At 53.8% G+C, this 27,125-nt stretch overlaps 1 protein-coding gene across 1 annotated transcript; it reads left to right on the top strand.

Annotated features, from left to right (window-relative positions):
• The first annotated feature begins 12,398 nt into the window (after window positions 1–12,398).
• FAM89A (family with sequence similarity 89 member A) lies at window positions 12,399–25,563 on the top strand. Its single transcript, XM_080651095.1, has 2 exons — window positions 12,399–12,713; window positions 24,484–25,563. Exons 1-2 carry the CDS (start codon window positions 12,432–12,434, stop codon window positions 24,754–24,756), a joined length of 555 nt encoding a protein of 184 aa, XP_080507221.1. The 5' UTR covers window positions 12,399–12,431; the 3' UTR covers window positions 24,757–25,563.
• Window positions 25,564–27,125: the final 1,562 nt, after the last annotated feature.

Here is a 27,125-nt window from a genome sequence, read left to right as displayed (position 1 = left end):
TTTTTTTAAATATTAGTTTTTCTAGCTTTTTTCAATGTATATTTATTTTTTTATTTTTTAAATATATATTTTTATTGATTTCAGAGAGGAAAGGAGAGGGAGAGATAGAAATATCAATGATGAGAAAGAATCATTGATTGGCTGCCTCCTGCACACCCCCTACTGGGGATCGAGGCATGTGCCCTTGGCTGGAATCAAACCCGGGACTCTTCTGTCCACAGGCCAATGCTCTATCCACTGAGCCAAACCAGCTAGGGCTATTTTTATTATTTTTAATATTTGTTTTAATTAATTTCAGAGAGGAAGGAAGAGGGAGAGAGATAGAAACATCCATGATGAGAGAGAATCATGGATTAGCTGCCTCCTGCACGCCCCACACTGGGGATCAAGCCCGAAACCTGGGCACGTGCCCTTGACCGGAATCGAACATGCGACCCTTCAGTCTGCAGGCCGACGCTCTATCCACTGGGCCAAACCGGCCAGGGCCAAATATATATATTTTTAAAAAGAATGCTGCCACCAGCTCCTGCTCCTGGGCCAGGTGGGGCCTCTTGCTGACTCACCTACCTGTTGTTCTGGTGTTTTCCCTGGCCAGCACTGGAGCCACAGTGCTCTACACTGGGCGTGTGGTGTTGGGTGTAACGCAGGTGTGCATGTGGGAGGAGGACTTCCCTACAATGACCCACAGGGGGCGCTGTGTCCCTAGGCGAGGCCAGGTCCCACTTGACCCAGCTCCCCGAGGTCCAGCACCCAAGGCACCCTTAGGTTCCCGTGCGTGGACGGTGGCATACACAGTGAAAAGCGGGTTGCGGACTCCATCCCAGGGTAGGGTGTGCAGGTGGCAGCCGATCGATGATTCCCTCTCCTCATGGATGTTTCTCTCTCTCTCTCCCTCTCCTTTCCTCTCTGACATCAATAAAAATATTTTTAAAAAATAAATAAATAGCCCTGACCGGTTTGGCTCAGTGAACAGAGCGTCGGCCTGCAGACTGAAGGGTCCCAGGTTCGATTCCAGTCAAGGGCATGTACCTTGGTTGCGGGCACATCCCCAGTGGGGGATGTGCAGGAGGCAGCTGATCGATGTTTCCCTCTCATCGATGTTTCTGACTCTCTATCCCTCTCCCTTCCTCTCTGTAAAAAATCAATAAAATATATTAAAATAAATAAATAAATAAATAAATAAAATAAAATAGCTTCCTGCTTACTCCTGAGCCGGTGTTCATCGTACCAGGGCGAGACGATACACAGAGATCCCTCTCAGCAAACTCTGATTAGAGCAATTGCCTCTTTTCCAACAAAGGCCTGTGGACACAGCCGGCAGTGAGCATCCTGGGCCCTTACCCACCCCCCTCCCGCCCCCCCGCCCCCCTTGCCCCCACCTGCCTGGGACGTCTGCCTTCCCTGTTGCCAGCAACATGCGTATAAATGGCACTCGGAGATGGTGCCAAGGTACTGAGTTTTGACCAAAGGAAACGCGGGCAGAAGGTGAGGCGCAGGCAGACACGTCTGCTTTATCCAAGGCCCCGAACAGACGGAGTTCAGGTTTCGCTTCCTGCCTTCCTCTGAAAGCAGCTTTTGTCTTTCTCCTGGACCAAAGCATCGCGTTTGTCCTGAGCACACACGGACGAGGGCAGCGACTCCTAAGGTGGCACCACTGGATGGCCCACACGGCGAAAACTGTAGGCCGGCCTTGTCCCAGCCACCCCCCACCTTGAACCCAGCCGCTTGTTGGCTTATAGTCACGTAGAGAGAGAAAATATTGGTTGCCAACGCCAAGTATGACGCAACAGAAATATATTTCCTCACCGTTCCAGAGGCCAGAAGGTCAAGGTCACGGTGTGGGTAGGTTTGGTTTCTCCAAGGGCCTTTCTTTGGGTGGACAGCTGTCTTCTCCCTGAGGTCCCCCAGCTCTTGTCTATGTGTGTCCATATCTGTGCCCGCTTTCCTCTTCTTCTTCTAAATGTTTTTATTGATTTCAGAGAGGAAGGGAGAGGGAGAGAGAGAAACATCCATGATGAGAAAGAATCCTGGATCGGCTGCCTCCTGCACGCCCCCTACTGGGGATGGAGCCCACAACCCGGGCATGTGCCCTGACCGGGAATCGAACTGTGACCTCCTGGTTCCTAGGTCAACGCTCAACCACTGAGCCACGCCGGCCGGACCAGACAGGGAGCTTTTGACCCTGAGCGAGGAGATCCCCCGCTTCTCTATACACGTCCACAAAGCACCACAGGTGTGCTGCCGTATTGACTGTGAGATTACAAATACATTTTAGCCAGGGGGCAAATGCACCGACCCAGAACCTGCGAATACAGAACCCGTGAGCGATGAGAGACGGATTGTGAAAGGCGGTCATGTCCCTCTCCTGTCTGAGCCTTCGGGGTCCTGCCATGGCCCCCAGGGACCTGGGCTTGTCCATCCTGCACATCAGGCAGGTGACCAATGACTTGCCCTCTGACCTTACCTGCCGGCCTCCTGTGCTCTCTGGGGCAGACGTGGCTTGTCTCTATTTCTATCCCATAACACAGCGGCCGGCCCGTAGTCGATGTTGAATAAACAGCACATTTAAAAAAAAAAACAAGTGAATAAGCCAATAAAGAGAAAGCGATCAATGAGTATGATCGGTGTCAGAGGACATAGGAAAGATGACGGTGAAGCCATTCCTTTCAAGTTATTTTCAGCTCAGCTGGCTTGGCTCCGTGGTTGAGCGGCGACCTATTAACCAGTTCGCTTCCAGGTCAAGGGCACGTGCCCAGGTTGCAGGCTGGATCCCCAGTGTGGGGCGTGCAGGAGGCAGCCGATCCATGATTCTCTCTCATCACGGATGTCTCTCTCTCTCTCTCCCTTCCTCTCAGAAATCAATAAAAATATACTTAAAAAGCCGAAACCGGTTTGGCTCAGTGGATAGAGCGTCGGCCTGTGGACTGAAAGGTCCCGGGTTCGATTCCGGTCAAGGGCATGTACCTTGGTTGCGGGCACATCCTCAGTGGGAGGTGTGCAGGAGGCAGCTGATCGATGTTTCTAGCTCTCTATCCCTCTTCCTTCCTCTCTGTGAAATATCAATAAAATATATTTAAAAAAAATATATATATATACTTAAAAAAATAAAAAGTTATTTTCAATTTTAGCGTTAAGAAATTTGCCTGGAGGGAGTACATAAATCTATTTAAATGACTCATTCACCTTGGTTTTCAAACTTCCCACCAGAAGGACCACAAAGGTAGCAACCGCTTTGCAGGCCCGCACCACGCGTAGCCCTTCCGTGTGTGAGCGTGTAGAGCTGAACAGAGCGCCGGTCACGTCCACTCCGAGGCCGGGAACACGGGGGGACCTTGTCTGAGTTAATTCTGTCTGCTGCTCTGGGTTCCGTTCACGTCCCGGTCCCCACAGCGCTGAGCGTCCAGTCCTCCACTTCCTCCCGGTGAAGCTGAACCCCGGGACTTGCTGTGCCTTCCCAGGATTCTTAGAAATGCCAGCCATTATTGTGGGGCTTTTGAATGGCTGGCTGCCACTTGAATCGTCTCCACTGAATGGCTTTGATTGTGTCGGACGGTCCCAGGGACCCGGATCGCCGCGCTCTTGGCTCTCATGTATTCGGGATAAAAAAAGAAAGCATACAGAGACGGACTCTGAGGATAACTCTCAAATCTCTCTTCCCAACCAGTCATCAGGTGCTGTGTGTTTTTTTAATCTGTCTTACACCTCCTCTCCATCCTCACAGCCAGGCCCTTGGTCGAGGGCCGGCTTTATCTCCTGCGTGGAGATAAAAGTTTAGTTTCTTGTGTGTGTTGGTTTTGTTTGTTTGTTTGTTTGTTTGTTTGTTTTTTTGTTTGTTTTTTTTTGTTTTTGTTTTAAAATTTTTTATTTTATTTTATTTTTCCTCGTTGTTCCCATGCTTTCGGCACAGAGTCATCCACATGAAGAATAACCCTGTTTCCTAAGCTGGGGTTTAGTTTTAGCTCACCACTGGAATGCACCAGCCAACAGGGAAGTGGTCAGGTGCAGTGGCGGGTGGCTAATGTTTTTTAATTTTAAATGGATTTTAGAAAGGCAGGGAGAGGCAGGGAGAAAGGGAGAGAGAGAAACATTGATGTGTGAGAGACACATCGTTTGGTTGCTTCCTGCATGATTGGTTGGGAAAGAGACTGCAACCGAGGTACGTGCCCTTGACTGGAATCGAACCCGGGACCTTTCAGTTCACGGGCTGATGGTCTAGCCCAGTGGTTGGCAAACTCATTAGTCAACAGAGCCAAATATCAGTAGTACAATGATTGAAATTTCTTTGGAGAGCCACATTTTTTAAACTGAAACTTCTTCTAACCCCACTTCTTCAAAATAGACTCGCCCAGGCCGTGGTATTTTGTGGAAGAGCCACACTCCAGGGGCCAAAGAGCCGCATGTGGCTCGCGAGCCGCGGTTTGCCGACCACTGCTCTAGTCACTGAGCCAAGCCGGCGAGGGCCTGGACTTATTTTATATCAGCGCGGTCCACACAAGTGCAAACCTCACACGTAATTATAAATCTTCTCGTAGTCTTCTAAAAAATAAAGAGGTCACGTTGACTTGAATAATATATTTTATTTCGCCAAAATGCATCTCAAAATATTATTATTTTAACATGCAATCAACATAAACAATGGCTCATGAGATATCTCAAGTGTTCATTTCATCCTAAGTGTTTGGGACCCAGATGTGTATTTTATTTTATTTATTTATTTATTATTTATTTATTTATTTATTTATTTTAATATATATATTTTATTGATTTTTTACAGAGAGGAAGGGAGAGGGATAGAGAGCTAGAAACATCGATGAGAGAGAGACATCGATCAGCTGCCTCCTGCACACCTCCCACTGGGGATTTGCCCGCAACCAAGGTACATGCCCTTGACCGGAATCGAACCCGGGACCCTTCAGTCCGCAGGCCGACGCTCTATCCACTGAGGCAAACCGGTTTCGGCATTTTATTTATTTATTTTTAATATATTTCTTTATTGATTTCAGAAAGGAAGGGAGAAGGAGAGAGAGAGAGAAACATCCATGATGAAAGAGAATCACTGATCGGCTGCCTCCTGTACACCCCCCCACTGGGGATCGAGCCCGCAACCCGGGCATGCGCCGCTGGCCAGAATCAAACCCGGGACCCTTCAGTCCGCAGGCCGACACTGCATCCCTGAGCCAAGCCGGCCAGGGCCCAGTTGTGTATTTTATACCTACGGTGCCTCTCAGTTTGGGCTGGTCACCTGTCACCTGGTTGGAGCTCGTGGCTGTCACATTGGACTCTGAGCCCCTCAAACCCCACACAGCGGAACAGCAGTCCAGTGTACACAAGGAATGGGAGTCAACAAATTGTTGCCACACGAGGAGGGTCTCTGGCACAAGATTCTGTCCTTGACCCTGTTCTGTTTATCAATGAAATGGGTGGCTGGGATACTCTGGTGGTTAAGGACGCCACGCTGGCCCAGCCGGGGTGGCTCAGCGTTTGAGTGTTCAATCTATGAACGGTTCTATTCCCAGTCAGGGCACAGGCCCAGGTTGCAGGCTTGATCCCCAGTTGGGGGGCGTCCAGGAGGCAACCGATCCATGATTCTCTCTCATCGTTGATGTTTCTCTCTCTACCTTTCGCTTCCTCTCTGAAATCAATAAAAATATATTTACAAAAGAAAAACTCTCCCAGCCCTACACGGTTTGGCTCAGTGGCTAGAGCGTCGGCCTGCGGACTGAAGGGTCCCGGGTTCAATTCCAGTCCAGGGCATGTACCTTGGTTGCAGGCACATCCCCAGTAGGGGGTGTGCAGGAGGCAGCTGGTTGATGTTTCTTTCTCATCAATGTTTCTAACTCTCTATCCCTCTCCCTTCCTCTCTGTAAAAAATCAATAAAATATATTTAAAAAATATATATATATATTAAAAAAAAAAAAAAGAAAGAAAAACTCTCCCAGGGGGAACCTCTCTTTCCCACGCCCTAGAAGTAAAAAAATCCACTTTCTTACATGGCTTTCCAGAAGCGTCCGAGGCCTAAGTCAACATATATTTGTGGAACCTAACCCTTGTGGGGATGGCCTGTTGTTCTCTTGTGCAACTTACTTGAGAGAGGGCTGAAACTACAGTTGGATGGACATTCGGTGTCCTTCCGAAGTGTGACGTGTCAAACCCCCCACTTTCACTGGCGTTTAAGCTTGAAGAGCAACAGGCAGAACAGTGAGCGGGGGGGAACCAGGCCTAGCTGTCGAGAGCTTGCCAAACACATCTGGACTCTGTCACTGACAGATGGACATCCCCCATAAAGAGAAATACTGACAAGCAGGATGTGTGTGGAGGAGAGGGAGCAGGGGGCAAAGTAATTCCAAAGCACATCTTCAGGGAAGAACGGCTGTAGGGCCTGTGGGTGTTTAAGTGAAGGAGCGGCAGCTCAGAGGCACGCGATAGCTGGGAGGAAAAACAGCCATTCGGCTGACTTCGGGGAAGAGTGTGTAACCCGGGTTCTCACAGTTAAAAACGCTTCCTAAGAGAGAGATCTTTTTTGACTACATAAGGACTTTGTGGAGACACATGAGATAACGCTTGTGGGAGGGATTTTTATTATTATTATTATTATTATTATTAAAACTAGAGGCCCAGTGCACAAAATTCATGCACTTGGGGGGGGGGGTGTCCCTCAGCCTGGCCTGTGCCCTCTTGCAGTCCAGGAGCCTGGGGGGATGTCCGATTGACGGCTTAGTGGGCCTAAGCCAGTGGTCTGCAAACTCATTAGTCAACAGAGCCAAATATCAACAGCACAACGATTGAAATTTCTTTTGAGAGCCGAAAACCGACTTCTGCGCATGGGCCACGAAGTTTCAATCGCACTGTACGTGCGTGCCCACACGTGGTATTTTGTGGAAGAGCCACACTCAAGGGGCCAAAGAGCTGCATGTGGCTCGCGAGCCGCAGTGTGCCGACCACTGGCCTAAGTCATCAGTCGGACATCCTTAGCATTGCCACGGAGGCGGGAGAGGCTCCTGCTACTGCCGCTGTGCTCGCCATCCATGAGCCGGCTTCTGGCTGAACAGCGCTCCCCCTGTGGGAGCGCACTGACCACCAGGGGCAGCTCCTGCATTGAGTGTCTGCCCCCTGGTGGTCAGCGCGCATCATAGCGACTGGTCATTCCACCATTCGGTCATTTGCATATTAGCCTTTTATTATGTAGGATATATTTTTATTGATTTCAGAGAGGAAAGGAGAGAGAGAGGAAACATCAAACATATGAGAGAATCATGGATTGGCTGCCTCCTGCACGCCCCCTCCTGGGGATCAAGCCCACAACCTGGGCATGTGCCCTTGACCTGAATCAAACCCATGACCCCTCAGTCTGCAGGACCCCTCCATCCACTGAGCCAAACCGGCGAGGGCTGTGTGAGAGCTTTTTCAATTAGAAGGCCACCCCACCATGGAGGAGAATTATTTCTAAAATTCAGAAAGGTTTGACATCTCAATGATGTGACCCCCATCATTCAAGATGTTCAAGGAGGGGCTGGGACCTCATTAACAAAAAATAATTACCATGTTCTTCAAAGGAATTCATTCATTACCTCAGAGTCACTTATGTAGATCTTTGAGCCTGGCTCATTGCCTGGCATGAAACAGATTAAAGGGGAAGGAAAAAAAGGAGGGTGGGGAGGAGGGAGATATGAATTAGTGATAACCATCCAAGCATTTCTCCCCTCCTCTTCATGCTTTTTCCCCTCCCACCAGCTTGCCCCTCCAGGTCAGTCTCCCCTTGCCTTGTTGCCACAAACACTTCTCCACGTCTCTCCCCCCGTCCCACCGCCTCTCCCGCCAGGGCCAGGTGCGTTGCAGCTGAGACCCTTGCAGGCGTTGTTGGGTGTGGCCCAGCCTCCTCAGGAGGTGCTTCCTCTTGCTCTCTCTCTCTTTTTCTTTAAGATAAGCTATTTTTTCTTTTTAATTTCTGAGAGGAAGGGAGAGGGAGAGAGAGTTAGAAACATCAATGATGAGAGAGCAACATCTATCGGCTGCCTCCTGCATGCCCCCCTAGTAGGGATTGAGCCCGCAACCCAAGCATGTGCCCTGACCGTGAATCAGACGTGAATGGAACCGTGACCTTCTGGTTCATAGGTCAAACACTGAGCGATACGGCAGAGCCTGCCTTTGAAATGTTGTGGGTGCTCTAGCCAGTTTGGCTCAGTGGATAGAGCGCCAGCCTGCGGACTGAAGGGTCCCAGGTTCGATTCCAGTCAAGGGCACATGCCCTGGGTTGTGGGCTTGATCCCTGGTGGGGGACTTGCAGGAGGCAGCTGATCAATGACTCTCTCTCATCATTGGTGTTTCTATCTCTCTCTCCCTCTCCCTTCCTCTCTGAAATCAATAAAAATATATTTAAAAAAATAAAATAAAATAAAATGTTGTGGTTGACATCCTTTAAACTGTTCCTCGTGTCCTGGTATCAGGGACCTCATGTTGCTATCTAGCTGGCCCTAACTCTTTCCTTTATGTCATCCATAATCCTCACAAGTATATGCTTTATGTATTTTTTTAAATATATTTTTTTATATTGATTTCAGAGAGGAAGGGTGAGGAAGAGAGAGAAACATCCACGATGAGAGAGAATCGTTGATCGGCAGCCTCCTGCACACCCCACACTGGGGATCGAGCCTACAACCCGGGGCACATGCCCTGACCGGGAATCGAACCGTGACCTCCTGGTTCCTAGGTGGATGCTCAACCACTGAGCCTCGCCGGCCGGGCACAAGTATGTGTTTTAAAATGATATCACTGCCCGGAGACTTTGAAAGGACGTCTTTTCTCCTGGCACCATGGGTAACCACGCCTTGTGTCACCTAGCTTCTGGTGATCTTCAGGACCCACAGCAATGTGACTCAGGGGATGAAAGGAATGCATGCCAGGGTGTGAACCAAAGATCAGATGCTTCCTTACTCCCACACAAGCAAATGTGTCACTCTCCCGAAGACACCCGCCGTTTAAGTAGGAGGATAAATAAATGCCTGAAATCCGGAGATGTGACTAGGTGATTAGTGGAAGGCGAGGCGAGGTGCGAGGTGGAGGATTCTGGGCGGTAGGTGGGGCGGGAAACCTCCCAGGTGACCTCAACTCACACTGCCTGAGCTGGGGCTTCTCATGGCTCATCTCACTCAGGGGCAAGGGGCCAGCGGAGACATCTGCCAACCTAAAAAACAAGGGTTCTGCCCCACCAGTGTGGCTCAGTGGTTGAGTGTTGACCTATGAACCAGGAGGTCACGGTTCGATTCCCGGTCAGGGCATGTGCCCGGGTGCATGCTCGATCCGCAGTGTGGGGCGTGCAGGAGGCAGCCGATCGGTGATTCTCTCGCATCACTGATGTTTCTCTCTCTCTCTCCCTCTTCCTTCCTCTCTGAAATCAATAAAAATATTTTTTAAAAAACAACAAGGCCAGCCGAAACCGGTTTGGCTCAGTGGATAGAGCATCGGCCTGCGGACTGAAGGGTCCCAGGTTCGATTCCGGTCAAGGGCACGTACCTTGGTTGTGGGCACATCCCCAGTAGGAGGTGTGCAGGAGGCAGCTGATCGATGTTTCTCTCTCATCGATGTTTCTGACTATCTATCCCTCTCCCTTCCTCTCTGTAAAAAATCAATAAAATATATTAAAAAAAAACAAACAAACAACAACAAGGGGCCCTAACTGGTTTGGCTCAGTGGATAGAGCGTCTGCCTGTGGACTCAAGGGTCCCAGGTTCGATTCCGGTCACGGGCATGTACCTTGGTTGTGGGCACATCCCCAGTGGGGAGTGTGCAGGAGGCAGCTGATGGATGTTTCTCTCTCATCGATGTTTCTAGCTCACTTTCTCTTTCCCTTCCTCTCTGTAAAAAAAAAAAAAAAAAAAAAAAAAAAAAAAAAAAAATCAATAAAATATATTTTTAAAAAAACAACAACAATAAGGGTTCTGGGGGTGGGCTCTCTGTGTGTGGGGGGGTCTAGGTTAAAAGGGGAAAGCCCCCAAATGCAGGGCTTTTTACATGGGCTGTCTGAAGTGCTCAGAACACTTTGCCATTTATGAGCCCGCTGAGGGTATTTGGAACAACGGAATTGTTTAATAATGAAAACCAATAATCAGTGGGCGTCACAGCTATCCGCTCTGTGTATGGCATGGGTACCCAATCTGCGGGGGGGGCTGTGTGCCCAAATCGGTCCTTCTTTCCTCACCTCTTCTGTCTCTCTCTGGCTGTAACTGTTACTTAGTTTTGTTTTGTTGATCCTCCCCCGAGGATATTTTCCCATGGATTTTTAGAGAGAGTGGGAGAGAAGGGGAGAGACACACACAGACAGAGAAACATCGATGTCAGAGAGGCACATTGATTGGCTGCCTCCCGCACACACCCCAACCGGGCCTGTAGATGGAGACGGCAAGCGAGTTACATGCCCTTGACGCTACTTGAACCTGAGACCGAGACCCTTCAGGCTGCAGGCTGTTCTTCCATCCACTGAGCCAAACCAGCTAGGGCAGTGGTCGGCACACTCATTCGTCCACAGAGCCCAATATCAACAGTACGACCATTGACATTTCTTTGGAGAGCCACATTTTTTAAACTTAAACTTCTTCTAACGCCACTTCTTCAACATAGACTCGCCCAGGCCGTGGTATTTTGTGGAAGAGCCGCACTCAAGGGGCCAAAGAGCCGCATGTGGCTCGCGAGCCGCAGTTTGCCGACCATAGAGCTAGGGCATAACTGTCATTTTTGGTTTAATAATTTATTTATTGTTTATTCATTTTTATTATTTAATCCTCACCTGAGGATATTTTTCCCTTGATTTTTTAGAGAGTGGAAAAGAGAGGGGAAGAGAAAGAGATAGATCCATGTGAGAGAAACACATCCATCGGTTGCCTCCTGCATGAGCCTGGATAAGGGCCCGGGCTGGGGAGGAGCCTGCAACCGAGGTACGTGCCTTTGATCGGAATCGAACCCGTGACCCGTCGGTCTGCAGGCCGACGCTCTATTCACTGAGCCAAGGGGCGTAACTGTCATTTTTATTCTTCCTTCCTATAAGGGGGGAGCCCGTTTCTCTCTCTATCCTCTCCCTCTGAGGTGTGAGTTATGAGGGTTATTTTTGCTTCAGAGATGATGGATATTTTGGGAGAGTTAATCCTTTCCCTCTACTTCCCTAACATTTCTCTGCGGATTGACTCGCGCATTCAGGGCCAGGCTGAAAGACACGCTTGGATGTTGTCGTTTTCATATTATTTTCACTTTTAAAAAAATGTTTTTATTGATTTCAGAGAGGAAGGGAGAGGGATAAAGAGATAGAAACATCCATGATGAGAGAGAATCATTGATTGGCTGCCTCCCGCTCGCCCCCCAACTGGGGACCAAGCTCACAACCCTGGGCATGTGCCCTTGAATGGAATCGAACCTGGGACTTTTCAGTCCGCAGGCTGATGCTCTATCCACTGAGCCACACGGGCTAGGGCTTATTTTCACTTTTATTGATGACATTATTTTCGGAATCTAGTCTCAGGTGCATGCATTGATGGAAGAAATGGTAGGAATCATGTCATGATTCAAAAAGGAGAGCTAAGTAACTTGATTTTGGTTTTCTTTTTAAAAAATATACTTTTTATTGTTGATAGTCACACCAGGAATCAAACCATGACCTCTTGGTTCATAGGTCGACGCTCAACCACTGAGCCACACCGCCTCTTACCAGACGTGCCTCTTACTCCGAAGGACCCAGCGCCTAAGCGGACGAGGGCCGGGCCGGGGTCTGGCTGTCCCAGTCCTCCCGGCGGCGGCGGCGAGTCTGGATTCCGCCCTCGCGGGGAGGTGCGGGTCCCGCGGCGGGACCTGGGTCAGCCTGGACGGGCCGGGCGGGTCCTGGTCTCAGGGACGGCGACCACCGGCGGGAGCACCAGCCCTGCCCCGCTTTCTCTCCGACCTCCTGCCGCCCCGAGCGGGCGCCTCTGTACACCGCCCGCTGCACCAGTCGGCCTCCTCCGGCGCATTTGAAGTGGGGGCCCCCTCGATCACTACGAGCAGCTTCGGGGGCTGGTCGGGGAGCCCACCTGGCCGGGAGTGGGGCAGCGGGGCAGGGCTCGGTCCCGCGAGGTCGTGGGCAGGTGAGGGGGTGTCCCCCGAGAGGCTAGAGGTGAGCGAGGGCAGACTCTGAACAGGGGCGCACCGGGGCGAAGGCGGGCACGGGACGGGGGTGGGGCCAGGGTAAGGGGTGGGGTCCGAAGTGAGCCGGGCACCGGGAGGAACACCGGGGTGGGCGGATCGGGGGCAAAGTGGGCGGGGCTGGAAGTCCGCGGGGCGGGTGCGGCTCCAGGGGCTCGGGACGGGGCGGGGCGCGGCGGGAAGTGGGTGGGGCGCCGCCGGGAAGGGGGCGGGCGGGGATCCTGGACTCGGGCAGCGGCGCGCTGGCGGGCGCGTGGCCTGGCGCGCGATGAGCGGGGCCGGCGGGGCGCGGGAGGCGGCGGGCGCGGCGCGGGGGCTGCGCGTGGACGGGCTGCCCCCGCTGCCCAAGAGCCTGAGCGGGCTGCTGCACTCGGCGGCGGGCGGCGCGGCGGGCGGCTGGCGGCACCTGGAGCGGCTGTACGCGCAGAAGTCGCGCATCCAGGACGAGCTGAGCCGCGGCGGCGCGGGCGGCGGCGGGGCCCGGAGCGCGGCGCTGCCCCCCAAGCCGCCCAACCTGGACGCCGCGCTCGCCCTGCTGCGCAAGGAGATGGTAAGTCAGGGGGGCCCCGCGGGCGGCGGGAGGCGAGATCCCGGGACCCGCGCTCCGCTCCGGAAGTCCCCGCGCCCACCCGCCCCTTTGGATTGGTGGCCCCAGGAGCCGGCCCGGGAAGACGGGCACTGCCCTCTCCACTACCCCTTTTTTCCTGTTTCTTGTTTGAATATGTTTTTATTGACATTTTAGAGAGGTTGGGAGAGAGGCCGAAACATCGACGAGAGAGCTGCCTCCTGCAAGCCCCCGACCCCCGGGCATGTGCCCCGACCGGGAATCGAACCGACGGCCTCTTGGTTCCTGGGTCGACGCTCCGCCCCTGAGCACACCGGCCGGGGGTAGGGGGTCCCCACTCTCCGGGGGCCGCTTTCAGAGACCCGCCACCTGCCCCAGTCCCGCCGGTTCGGAAACTGCGGCGACTTCCCGGGTCGGGATCCGCTCCCTGCGCGCCCGGGTGCGGGGGAGGGGGGAGGTGCAGAGCTGTGTGCGATGGCGTTTTCCTGCCCCGAGGAGGGCAGCTTTGTCCGAGCGAGTGTAGACAGCGGATTGGAGCAGCCCTGGCCCCCTCCCCCGCTCCCCAGGCGGCGCGTGCAGGGTCCGATTACCGCGAAGGGGAGGGGGGCGGCCGCAGATGGTGGTGGAGGCGAGGCGCCCCCAACCCGTCTCCGCGCCCGGCCCGCCAGCTGCGCCCTCGGGTCTGGGGGAAGCGCGCGGGCCTGCCGGTTGTGTCTGGGCTCCAGACAATGGGGCTTAGTTTTGCTCAGCCCTGGGGAAACGCATGAGGTGTCTGTGCAGCAGGACACGCGATTTAGGTGACGCCGAAAGCAGGGCAAGGGCAGGGATTTAGGTGTCCACGAGCCTTTCTCCAGCCTCGGCCAGGCCAGGCCAGGCGAGGACGGAAACCTGCCTCCTTTCCAGCCCACGATCACCTTCCCCTCCGGCCCTGTTTTTAGAATCTGCAGGCCCAGGTAGGTACTTCATGTAGGAAATCAAATACACACGGAGTGGCCAGATGATGATGATCTCTGAACGCAGGATAATGTGGCCACTCAGTGTATGTCCTATAGAATAAAAGGCTAAAATGCAAATTGTCCCCTCGACCAGGAGTTCGACCAGCAGGCAGGCCGGCCAACCGCCCATGTCCCCTGCCCCTGGGGACCCCACCCATGCATGAATTCATGCACCGGGCCTCTAATACACACACACACACACACACACACACACACACGGGCCTCTAATACACACACACACACACACACACACACACACACACACACGGGCCTCTAATACACACACACACACACACACACACACACACACACACACACGGGCCTCTAATACACACACACACACACACACACACACACACACACTCACTCTGAGTGGCCAGATTATTATGCATTCAGAGATCATCATCATCTGGCCACTCAGTGTATATACGAAGACTGTTTCTCTCTCTCCCAAGAATACATTTTCCAAAACATTTATCACAGGAATCCTTTATTCCTCTAGAGATTGTTGACCGAAATCCAGTGGATGCACCCTTTTTCTTAAAGGCGCCCATCTGTCCTGAGAACGGAGAGACTTCATTAAACGTAGACGAGCAAGCAGCCTCCACACTTTTTCATCCATTAGATTCTGTCTTCTCCCCCTGCGCCTGGGCGGGATTTCCAAGCCTCTCTGAGGTTTTCAAAGCTGCTTACGAATGACTCTTAATTTCCCAGCAGTTTCTGTGGATGGATCCACGTTCCTAGAAACCAGTGCTGGGTTTGAATTAGATAATAAACCTCTGCCTGCTGTGTGCAGAGTCTGAACTCAGAGGGAGGGTACATGTGGGGGTGAAATAGGACGGCCTCCCCCCCCCCCTCCCCCACTCCCTCCCGGATCACAGACAGGAAGCCCTGGGGGCCACTCCTGTTGGGCTGCTCCCTGCTTTGTAAACATGCTCTGAAATCTTATTGTGGCGGCTTGGGAGTCAGAGAACGCTGCTGGGAAATCATTTTCCAGGTTCTTAGGCGGGGGAGGGGGGGGACAGGAGGGGGGAAGGGGAGGGGGGGTCAAGTACAGCCCAACCTTGTCATGGTGCCTCGGGCGGGCCAGGGATCTGTCTGTCTCTTTGAAGCACAAGGAAAATAAACAGCACTGTAGGTCTGTCTGTCTGTCTCTCTGATATGTGGCTGAATGGTCTGTCTGTCTGTCTGTCTGATATTTGGCTGAGATAAAGAGAAGGGGGGGGCTACAGGCCTGGACGAGTCCCTTTAGAGACACGCCACCAGGTCTTTGAAAGTCCTGTGATGTTTGGCTTTTTAAGAGATGTGCTAACTTGGGGCTGAGGGGGGCTGAGCAGTCAGCACAGGCCGGGGCTCCCTTTGCGGGAGGGGGGGCCTTGCGAGATAAGAACTGAATTATTTGCAGAATACAACGTAGTGTGTTGATCTATTCCATCTGAAGGCCTGAGGTCACATCTGTGTCAAGGGATGCAGCTAGAATTCATGGCAGAATGTGATGAATCCCACCACCACCCCCCCCTTTTTTTTTTTTTTTTTTTAGCCCTGGCCTGTTTGGCTCAGTGGGTAGCGCGCTGGCCCTCAGAGTGAAGGGTCCCAGATTCGATTCTGGTCAAGGGCACCTACTTCGATGGCAGGCGGGAAGCAACCAGTGGATGTTTCTCTCTCACATCGACGTTTCTCTCTCTGTCTCTCCCCCTCCCTTCCACGCTCTCTAAAAATCCATGGAAAAATGCCCTCTGGTGAGGATTGATGACAGCAGCAGCCAAGTCCTGTGCCATACAGAAAGAGGGCTGGGCCTCAGGAGGCGACAGGATCTTCACAGGGGAGAGGCCATGGCAGCAGGCAGGAACAGAGTGTCCCCCCCCCCCCCCCGCCCCGGAGAACAGCATGGGGAGGCGCGTGAGCTCCAGAGGCGCTGGGACGCGGGCCAGGGTTGGCGCAGCCGCAGGTAGCCAGGGAGGTGTTGAAGCAGGAGATGGCACGGGGTTGGGGTTTGAGGGCAGGTGTAGGAGGGAGCGCGAGATGCCACAGGTGTGCACGGAGGAGGTGAGAGCCTCCAGCCGGGTGGGGACCCGTGAACGTGGGGCAGGAACCTGATGGGAGACACTTTTCTGATGCAGAATCTTCAGAGTCGGGGGAGGGGATGAAAAGGAATCAGAGGTGACATCGGCTTTTTATGGAAAGTGCCCTGAAGCACAACAATTCAGAATTGCCCGCAGTCCTAGCACCTGGAGAGAATCCTGTCTGTATTTTGGGGTGCCTCCTGGGAAAGCACAATGTCAGTGCTGTCTCTGCCTCATCTGGTAACTTCTCTATTTTATAGTGTTTTGTTTGTTTGTTTTAAATATATTTTATTGATTTTTTACAGAGAGGAAGGGAGAGGGAGAGAGAGCTAGAAACATCGATGAGAGAGAAACATCGATGAGCTGCCTCCTGCACACCTCCTACTGGGGATGTGCCTGCAACCAAGGTACATGCCCTTGACCGGAATCAAACCCGGGACCCTTCAGTCCGCAGGCCGACGCTCTATCCACTGAGCCAAACCGGTTTCGGCTATAGTTGTTTTTTTTTAATACATGTTTTTATTGATTTCAGAGAGGAAGGGAGAGGGAGAGAGAGAGATAGAAACATCAGTGATGAGAGAGAATCATGGGTCGGCTGCCTCCTGCACGCCCCCTACAGGGATCGAGCCTGCAACCCGGGCATGTGCCCTGTCTGGGAATTGAACCCTGACCTCCTGGTTCCTAGGTCGATGCTCAACCACTGAGCCACGCCGGTTGGGCTATTTTATAGTTTTTAAAAAGTCACTCAATACGTAAATACCTCCCCTGCGGTCATAAATTCAACCGGCTTCTCCAGTTCCCAAGGCCTGTTTAATGCGTGCGTTATACTGCCTGCCTGGCTTCATACACACACACACATACACACACACACACACACACACACACACACACACACGGAACACATTAAGCATTCTGGTTTGCTTTTGGCGGGCACATGTTGCAAACAGTTTCCAGGTCAAGGTATAGGTATGCTATAAGGTCGCGTAATGTTCTGTTCTGTGGCAGTGATGACCTTGATCTCTCAGTGGGAAGGCGGGGTCTGTTACAGCAGGAGGGCAGTCAGGAGGAGGGGCTGTGTTCAAGGGAAGGTGGTGTGCTCTTACATCCGTGGGAGAGTATGGTAAACGTCTGAGAACATGGAGCTGGAGGCTGGAGGAGATAGTTTGGGCTGGAGAGAATGCGTGGAAGGACGGTGAGCGTGGAACCCCAGGGGAGCTGGTGTCCAGGGCGAGTGAGGGCAGGGGGAGCCCGTGTGGGCAGAGGGGTCCTGTCCCATGATGGGTGATGCCCTGCCCTGCCCTGAGAGTCCCGGTTTCTTTTCCTTTCTTGCTGTATTTGCATGGATTTCAGAGAGGAAGGGAGAGGGAAGGAGAGAGAGAGAGAAACATCAGTGCCGAGAGAAGCATCGATCGGCTGCCTCCTGCACGCCCCGCACGGGGGATCAAGCCCGCAACCCGGGCATGTGCATGGACCTCCTGGTTCATAGGTTGATGCTCAACCACTGAGCCACGCAGGCCGGGCTCGAAGGTAGATTTTATTTATTTATTTATTTTTAAATATATATTTTATTGATTTTTTTACAGAGAGGAAGGGAGAGGGACAGAGAGTTAGAAACATCGATGAGAGAGAAGCATCGATCAGCTGCCTCCTGCACAATCCCTACTGGGGATGTGCCCACAACCAAGGTCCATGCCCTTGACCGGAATCGAACCTGGGACCCCCCAGTCCCCAGGCCGACGCTCTATCCAGTGAGCCACACCGGCTAGGGCTCGACGGCAGATTTTAGAGGCCAGGTGGGCAAGGATGCCCTGGGCGGGTTTGGGAAGAAGGCCGCAGCCCTGGTGCACCTCACTCCCACCGGAAGCTTGGTCCTTTTGCGCCTGGGAGGCCCTCCTAACTCCACGGAGACCTCAGACCCCGGTTTGAAAGTGAAATTGCTCAGGGGCCCGGGCAGGAAAGCCTGCCGACAGACCACAGGCTCCATGCACAGGAAACCAGCCCCGAGCCTGGCTGCGTCAGATACTCGCCCCTCTCGCCCACCTTCCTCCTCCGGAGCCCCGGCCTCCTAGTCACCCCATTCCTTGCCCACATGTTCCAGATGTTTCCAGGTGATAAGTAGCCAGGGCTTGTCCGGTTGCGTCTTCTCTCCTGCGGCTTGTTCCTTCACGGACAATGAACACAGATGTTGGTTCTCCCCCCCCCAAGAACCTTGGAGACAGAAAACCCGTGGTCTTCCTTGGGGTTCCACAGACATTTTTAAGATGGGCGGCCTTTTCTGTTTTTTTGTTTTGTTTTGTTTAAGATATATTTTTATTGATTTCAGAGAGGAAGGGAGAGGGAGAGAGAGACAGAGACATCAGTGATTGGCTGCCTCCTGCACACTCCCCCCCCCCCCCCCCCCCCCCCCGCTGGAGATTGAGCCTGCAACCTGGGCATGTGCCCTGACCGGGAATCGAACCCGGGACCCTTCAGTCCGTAGGCCGACGTTCTATCCACTGCCACAGAGCCAAACCGGTGAGGGCGTCTTTAAGGCTTTTATGAGTGTACTTTCTTTCTTTTTTCTTTTTTTTAAAATATATTTTATTGGTTTTTTACAGAGAGGAAGGAAGAGGGATAGAGAGAAACATCGATTCAGCTGCCTCCTGCACACTCCTTACTGGGTATGTGCCCGCGACCTAGGTACATGCCCTTGACCGGAATTGAACCCGGGACCCTTCAGTCCGTAGGCCGACGTTCTGTCCACTGAGCCAAACCGGTGAGGGCGTCTTTAAGGTTTTTATGAGTGTACTTTCTGTTCACTCCTGGACTGGCCCTAAGAGCTGGGCGCTGACCTAGTTTTGCAGGCATGAGCATCCTGTCTTCAAGGAACAGGGAGGGAGGGCTGTTTCTGACGGGGGTCAGGGTGGAGAAGGGAGGGCCTCTGTTTTGTCCTCTGACCAGGGTGACTCCAGAGGAGGGGTGACCCCTGCAGACACCAGGGCCCCGCCCGGAGGACCCGGCTCCAGAAGGTTACAGAAATGCGTGTGGAAGCTAGAGACCGTGAAGAGAGGGTGTTTTATTAGGTTGTTGACTGCACTCAGAATCGGAGGTCAAACAGCCACGTTCCGCAATGTTAAAGAGAAATGACAAGCTATTTAACATCCCTTATAAAAAAAAAAAAAACAAAACCGCAGGCTTGCAAATTAAAACAATGAGGTGTCATGTAACGGACCAGGAAAGATTTAAAAGAATGATCATGCCCGGCCGGTGTGGCTCAGGGGTTGAGCATCGACCGATGAACCAGGAGGTCACGGTTGGTTCAATTCCCGGTCAGGGCACATGCCTGGGTTGCGGGCACGATCCCCAGTGTGGGGCGTGCAGGAGGCAGCCCATCCATGATTGTCTCTCATCATGGATGTTTCTATCTCTCCCTCTCCCTTCCTCTCTGAAATCAATAAAAATATTTAAAAAAAAACACAAACCCAACTCAGACCGCCTTCCCTCGCCAGAGGCATTTCTGGGAGGTGCAGAGGTGGGGTGAGCTTCGGGTCTGGCTTAATCTGGGGGTGCAGGCGTGCATCCCGGTCTATTTCCTGCCTGTGGATGAACATCGCTCTTCACAGTCTCGTCCTCAGCTTGGCGACACTGAAGCATTTGCAGGAGGTGAAGCTGGTCACGTAGCGCAAGCACATTTGGGCCCAGGGGAGGGGAAGACAGAACCGCAGCCCACGGGAGCTTGGAGGCCGGCTCCTCCCTTTTTCTAAATAGTATGCAGGTCAGAGTCCTTCTGTCAACACGTCTTTTATTCGGAAATCAGGTTACGATCCGTTAGGTCACCGCTTGCTTTCTTCCATTCCGGCCCTGCGGATACTCGCGAGACACCTCGATTAGATTTGGGGCATTCACCACGTCATGTCTAAGCCGCATTCGCAGGCGTCCGTAAATGCTTACTCACGCGTTGCATGGCACACGGGTAACGTCACACGTGCTCCCGTCGTCAGTGAATACACATTCATAGCGGAACATCTGGAAATCTCAGGAAAGCCCCCAATAAAAGCCACCTGTGACCTCAGCTGCTTGCCCTACCACAGCTGGCAGTGTGATGTGCGGGCAGCACAGGCTGGCGGGAGGGCACTGGGTGGAGGGAGTTCTGCAGGCCTGGCCCAGCGCCCGCTCTGCCCTGGCCGCAGCCCCTCAGTGCTTCAGTCCCTCACCTCAACAGTCCACACCTGCCTCCCAGAAACGAGGGCATCGATCCCAAATTGGTGTACAACCCAGATTGTCCTCTCTACAACCAGTCCCTCGAGGGGAGCTCGTTAGCTGGTTAAAAGCCGGGCAGTGCCCTAGCTCAGTGGTCGGCAAACCGCGGCTCGCGAGCCACATGCGGCTCTTTGGCCCCTTGAGTGTGGCTCTTCCACAAAATAACCACGTGCGGGCGCGCACGTACAGTGCGGTTGAAACTTCGTGGCCCATGCGCAGAAGTCAGTTTTCGGCTCTCCAAAGGAATGTCAATTGTTGTACTGTTGATATTTGGCTCTGTTGACGCATGAGTTTGCCGACCACTGGCCTAGCTGGTTTGGCTCAGTGGATAGAGCGTCGGCCTGTGGACTGCAGGGTCCCAGGTTCGATTCCAGTCAAGGGCATGTACCTTGGTTGCGGGCACATCCCCAGTAGGGAGTGTGCAGGAGGCAGCTGATGGATGTTTCTCTCTCATCGATGTTTCTAACTCTATCCCTCTCTCTCCCTCTCTATAAAAATCAATAAAGTATATTTTTTTTAAAAAAGCTGGGGAGTATTTTTTAAAATATATTGTTATGGATTGCAGAGATGGAGAGAGAGAGAGAGAGAGAGAGAGAGAGAGAGAGAGAGAGAGAGAGAGAGAGAAACATCAGTGATGAGAGAGAATCATGGATCAGCTGCCTCCTGCACCACCCCTACTGGGGATGGAGCCCGAAACCCGGGCATGTGCCCTGACCGGGAATCGAACCAACCTCCTGGTTCTGAGGTTGATGCTCAACCACTGAGCCACACTGGCCGGCCCCAACTTTTACGTTTCGTTTCTTCAGCAAAACAGACGTTTTCTTTTAATACGATTTTTATTGCTAAAAATTACCCAGACGTTTTCCGTGACACTTGGTTGTGAGTAAACAGAACTTGAACTTTGGAAGGTTCCCTCCATCTTCTGAGCCTGTTTCTTCGTGGTAAATGTTTCTCTTGTCACTTTATGAACGCTAGGAAAAACTCCCTCCCCGGTGACACCCTCCAAAGTCACTCAGAAGCCGGGTGACCCGCAGCGCCCCTGGGAGCCCCCGCCCTGGCTGAGGCGAGTCTGTGCGGCCAGCCTGTTGGGAATAGCTGAAGCCATTTGGAGGGTTCGGGCTCGGCCCCATGTGGATGTCGGGGCTTGGCAAACAACTGTGTGTGCGGGCGGGTGCGGGCACTCTGTGGGAAAAGACGGAACGTTCAGGAGGGAAGCAGGCGGCCTGGATGGAGGGGGAAGGAAGGAAGGAAGGAATCCTGTCGGCCCTTCCCGCACTGGGAATGCGCAGACTGCTCTTGTCTCGAAGGTCGAGAACGAGGAGCAAATCACAGGGTCTGAGAATTCTGGGTTTTTCTCCCACGAGCCCGTCTGAAATTTTTCAAGGTGTGCTTTCAAAAAAAAAAAAAAAAAAAAAAGTACTTTTCTGCCCTAGCTGGGTTGGCTCAGTGGATAGAGCGTTGGTCCATGGACGGAAGGGTCCCGGGTTCGATTCTGATCTAGGGCAAGACTCTCTGTTGCAGGCTCCTCCCCGGCCTTGGTCCGGGCGCGTGGGGGAGGCAACCAATGGATGTGTCTCTCACGTGGATGTGTCTCTCTGTCTCTTCCCCTCCCTTCCGCTCTCTAAAAATCGGGGGGGGGGGGGAGGGAGGGGGCGGGAGAATATCCTCGGGTGAGGATTAACCAAACAAACAAACACACAAGAAAAAAAAGAGTTATTTTCTGAATCCAGCTGTGAATTAGATCAGCCGTCCTCCAGGGACACGTGGGACAACAGGCTTCCTGTGCTGGTAGATTGGGGACAGTGTGGGAGTTAGTGGGCGCCCCCCACCCCCACTTTTTCCTGAAAGGACGAGGGATTCTTTCTCTCTGCAGGATGTTAGCCGGTCCTGAAGCAGAACCCGCACCCTCGCCCTGGCCCCTCGCCCTGGCCCCGTGCCCTCACCCTCGCCCGGGCCCCGCGCCTTCGCCCTTCAGCATAGAGGCTGATCCTGGGCCCGCCCGCTGGAGGCTTTCCCAGCGCACACGCCTCGCTCCCACCTGCTCTCGGGAGGGGACCTGCTTTTGTGTCTTCTGCTCCCATTTGACAAAAGGTGTTTTTTTCTTTTCAATCTATTTCTATTGATGTCAGAGAGGAAGGGAGAGGGAGAGAGAGAGAAACATCCACGATGAGAGAGAAACATCATGGACCGGCTGCCTCCTGCACGCCCCACCCTGGGGATCGAGCCCGCAACCCGGGCATATGCCCTGACCAGGAATCGAACTGTGACCTCCTGGTTCAGAGGTCGACACTCAACCCCAGAGGCACGCCGGCCGGGCAGGAAGGAGGCTTTAAGGGGACAGCCCGGGGGTGGGGGCTCAGCCTGGCCCATTGCACGAGGTGCAGAGATGGGACAACAGGCCACAGAATGCCACCTAGGGATGCCCAACTTCCCTCTGGGAAATTCACGGGCGAGTGTCAGGCGAGTCCTGGCTGGGAGGCCAGGTGTGTTCCTGCCGCTACTCACCTCGTGCCCTAGCCCTCTGGGAGGGTTTCTGGGAAACGGAAGGCAGTTTAGTGCCTGGAGAACCAGGGACGCGGGGCTGTGTGTGGGCGTGGAGTGCACGTGTGTGTGTGTGAGGCCCTGCTCAGTCCGTCTGAATGCTTGGCATCTGCCGGGTTGGGTGGCAGGTGTGAGCCGGCCAGCCGCACTCCTAGGCGGGTCAGCCCTCCGTTTCTAGGCCAGCGCTCCGCCCCGTGGCGGGCAGCCCTGTGAGTCAGCGGCGGCTGCAGGCAGCGGGGCCAGGGCAGGTTCCCAGTCCGGCCCGGTCGGTCTCCTCCCAGGACACCTTGGCGATGGCACCTCAAGGGAAGAGCCTGGGGCGTCAGAGCCTCTGAAACCCGGTGAGGGCTGCAGAGTGTGATCCCAGGCCTGGGAGGGTACCGGTCAGCGCGGGTCTGATGGCATGAGCTCCGTCCCCTTCCCCCCCCTCTGTCTTGTCCACCGTTCATTCCCAGCCGGGAACTGTCTTGGGATCCCCCAGCCGACCTATTGGCAACCGAGTGGCATAGGAGAGTGATCTTCCAGATGAATATTTTCTGACTTTTCAAATACATATATATGTATTTTTTAAATATATTTTATTGATTTTTTACAGAGAAGAAGGGAGAGAGAGAGAGCGTTAGAAACATCGATGAGAGAGAAACATCGATCAGCTGCCTCCTGCACACCTCCCACCGGGGATGTGCCCTCAACCAAGGTACATGCCCTTGACCGGAATCGAACCCGGGACCCTTCAGTCCACAGGCCGACGCTCTATCCACTGAGCCAAACTGGTTTCGGCTATATTTTTTTATTGATTTTTTTTTTAGAGGGAGGGAGGGGGTGAGAGAGAGAGACATCAGTTGCTTCCCGAATGCATCCCAGCCATGGATCAAACATCAAACCCAAAACCTGGGTATGTGCCCCGACTGGGAATCGAACCAGCGACCTTTTGGTTGTATACGTGACGATGCTCCGACCAACTGCGCCACACCCGCCAGGGCTTTCCTGTGACTTTTTGAGCAAATATTGGTGTGACTCTGGGAGGCTGTGACTTACGTTATCCAAGTTTATGTTCCTTGTCATAAACCCTAGGAAAGACGGGCCGAGTCAGGATCTCACGGGTGGTTGGGTTGTCGTGTTCATACCTGGACACGGGAGAGGGAGGACTCCAGGACACTGAGTCCAGAGGGAAGGGTGGATGGGTAACGGACCCAACGCTCTCGCGAACAGCCCGGGGGCCTGAGGGTATTCACTGGGGAGGACAGACGCTTTTTCTCAGGGGGGGGAGTGGGGTAGAGTGAACATCACCTTCAAATATTTCAAAGGTGTTTAAGAAAGAGGAAGTCGGTTTGTATGTGCAATGGTTACACTGGCGTGGCTCAGGCGTTGAGCGTCGACCTAGGAACCAGGAGGTCACAGTTCGATTCCCGGTCAGGGGCACATGCCAGGGTTGCGGGCTTGATTCCCAGTGGGGGGCGTGCAGGAGGCAGCCGATCCAGGATTCTCTCTCATCATGGATCGTCCCCCGCCCTCTCTCCCCTGCCCCTTCCTCTCTGTGCTGCCCCAGGGCCTGACAGTGCCTGTCACAGGGGCTTCTCTGGCTCTGATCATAGCGAGAGGTCAGGACACACCTGGATCTGTCTCCGCATCCAGGGTGAAACCAGCGGGGCCACCGGCATGTGCAATGCAGGGCGTGCCGGGTAAATTCCGCAGGCGTGCCCCTTCCCTGCCACACCGAGTCACGTCTGAGGTGCGGGCATCACGCAGTTCCGGTGTCTCAACCCCGGCAATGCCGGCGCTGCTCTGGGCCGTCGGTGCGGGAGGCGTGTGCTGGCTGAGCAGGCCCAGACGGGCGCTGAGGCTCCCCGGACCTGAGCCTCCAGAACTGACGTCTCCTTTCTCCCCCACCCCTCCCCGCCCGCCCCGTCTCCCAAGGTCGGCCTCCGGCAGCTGGACATGTCGTTGCTCTGCCAGCTGTACAGCCTCTACGAGTCCATTCAGGAATACAAGGGAGCGTGCCAGGCGGCCTCCAGCCCCGACGGCGCCTACGCCCTGGAGAACGGCTTCTTCGAGGAGGAGGAGGAGTTTTTCCAGGAGCCCAGCTTGCTCCTTGACGGGAGGCAGCGGGGCCCGCCCAGGGACCCGAGGGACCCGGCCCTGCCCGCAGGCCCCCTCTCCGGCGGCGACTGGATTCTGGAGTCCATCTAGGGGGTCTCCGGAGGGTCCCGCCCACTCCCGGGCCCAGGGCCAGCAAGGAGGCATCTCTGAGTCTGCGTTGGGCGGTCCCCAGGCACCTGGGACCAGCGGCCAGTTCCGTCGGCAGGGACACCTGGTGGCCGTCTGTGTTGATGGCGGAGTTCCTGCTTAGGTGATGAGGAGGTGCCACTCCCGCCAGGACTCGGAGTGAGAATGTGACGGAGGGCCCCAGCGAAGATGCTCACAGATGCTCACGGTGTTTCCTGCGGGAGGCCTCCGGGCTGGGGAGGCCCTGACAGCTGGCAGGTGGTCCGCACCCTCCGTCGTGGGGGTTCACCGGCGAGCGATGTATCGGGACTGACACTTCCCGGCGCCCTTCCTTCCCGGCCTCTTTGGCAGCCTCTTCTGCTTGTTTCCGGAGCTTTATTTCTCTGTCGGCTGCGTTACCGACCGTCCGGGTGACTCGGTGACAGCTCCTTACTGACAAAGCAAGCATTGCAGGTCACACCGGCCGCTGCATTCTCCTGTGGACATTCGTCTCGCTCTTTGCCTGTCAGCTAGAGGAGGGAGGAGGAGAACGGGAGGGTCTGCTGGGGGCGGGGGACTGGGCTCCTCCTGTATCGGGTCATGTGCTGTCGGGGGGCGTGGGGCGCACAGAAGTTTCTGTTTGGAAAGATTCTGGATGTTAACTGGGATGTGAGAAAGCACCCCCCCTCTTCACTCAGAGATCACCTCGAGCCTTAATCTATTTATTCAAAGCCTTTATGAACACGTTACACTTTGTAGGTTAAAGTGAGGATAAAAGATGTTGAACTCTGCCTGTGGTGGTGTCTTCTTTTGGCCTGAAATCAGAATCCACTTTCGTAGCTGGAATGCACTGAATCTAATCACAAACGGGGAGGAAATGACCGTCTGTTTTCTTGCCACCAAGAGTGGGAAGCAGCTCTGCTCCCCTGCCGGCTGCTTCTTGGAAACGTGTGTCCACAGTGGGTCGTTGATAGGGAGGTCTCAGGGCTGCTCAGCATTTTTTATTATTTTCTTTTTTGTTAAATCCTCACCTGAGGATATTTTTCCATTGATTTTGAGAGAGTGGAAGAGAGAGGGCAAGACAGAAACACATGGATTGGTGGCCTCCTGCACATGCCCTGACCAAGGCCCGGGCCGAGGAACGTGCCCCTGACTGGAATCGAACCCAGGACCTTTCAGTCCGCAGGCTGACGCTCTGTCCATTGAGCCAAACCGGCTATGGCCTATTGGGCCTTTAATACTCTAACCCCCTGCTCCTCTCCTTTTTTGGGGTGCAGATTGCTATTGGCACCTCTTTCGTGGCAGAGAGGGGACGTGAGACTCCTCGGGAACGCGTGCTGGCGGCCTGTACGTGCAGGGCCCTGCGTCGGGAACTGGGCAAGGCGCTGGGAGGAAGCGCGTTCCAGCTCATTTCCTGCGTTGAAAGGAGCAGCTACATGGGGGGGGGGGGGAGGGAGAGGGTGGCTTTCAGCATGTGACATATTGTCCAGTGGGGACAAGAAATCGAAAGTGATAAGACCAGCCCTAGTCAGTTTGGCTCAGTGGATAGAGCATCGGCCTGCAGACCGATGGGTCACGGGTTTGATTCCGGTCGAGAGCATGTACCTCGGTTGCAGGTTCGATCCCTGGCCCTGGTCGGGGCACGTGCAGGAGGCAATCCATTGATGCGTTTCTCTCCCATCGATGTTTTCTCCCCCTCCCTTCTCCTCTCTCTAAAAATCAGTGGGAAAATGTCTTTGGGTGAGGGTTAATAAAAAAGAAAAAAGGAAGTGAGAAGGCCACGCCATCTCCGGCCTGCCTGGACCTACTGAATTGGGCCCGTCTTTTTAAAATATATTTTTATTGATTTCAGAGAGGAAGGGAGAGGGAGAGAGGGAAACATCAATGATGAGAAAAGATGGGCTGCCTCCTGCATGTCCCGCACTGGGGATCGAGCCCACAACCCAGGCATATGCCCTGACTGGGAATCGAACTGTGACCTCCTGGTTCATAGGTCGAAGCTCAACCACTGAGCCACGCCGGCCGGGCCCCTATTTAATTCCTCTTTTTCTTTATTCTTCTTCCCTGTTTTACGAACAGTAAATTATCCCCTTCCTTAACAAGGGGAGATAGACCCAGGAATCCCCCACTAAACTAGGTGCGCAGACCAACGTAGTTCCAGGGGTTAGTTCCCCGTTAGACCAGGCGTAGAGGCCAACGTTTTAGTCCCAATGTTGCCACTATATACTTGCGTGACCTTGAGAAAATCCCTTAACCATCCTAAGCTTTAGTTTCTTCATATAAGACTATGATTTAAAAACGACTTTTTAGCTCAGTGGTTGAATGTCAGCCAACCTCTGAACCAGAAGGTCACG

The sequence above is a fragment of the Plecotus auritus genome, assembly GCF_963455305.1.
Source record: "Plecotus auritus genome assembly, chromosome: 14".
Lineage (NCBI taxonomy): Eukaryota > Metazoa > Chordata > Mammalia > Chiroptera > Vespertilionidae > Plecotus > Plecotus auritus.
Note: the sequence above shows the minus strand (reverse complement) of the source record. Positions and strands in the feature narration are given on the sequence as shown.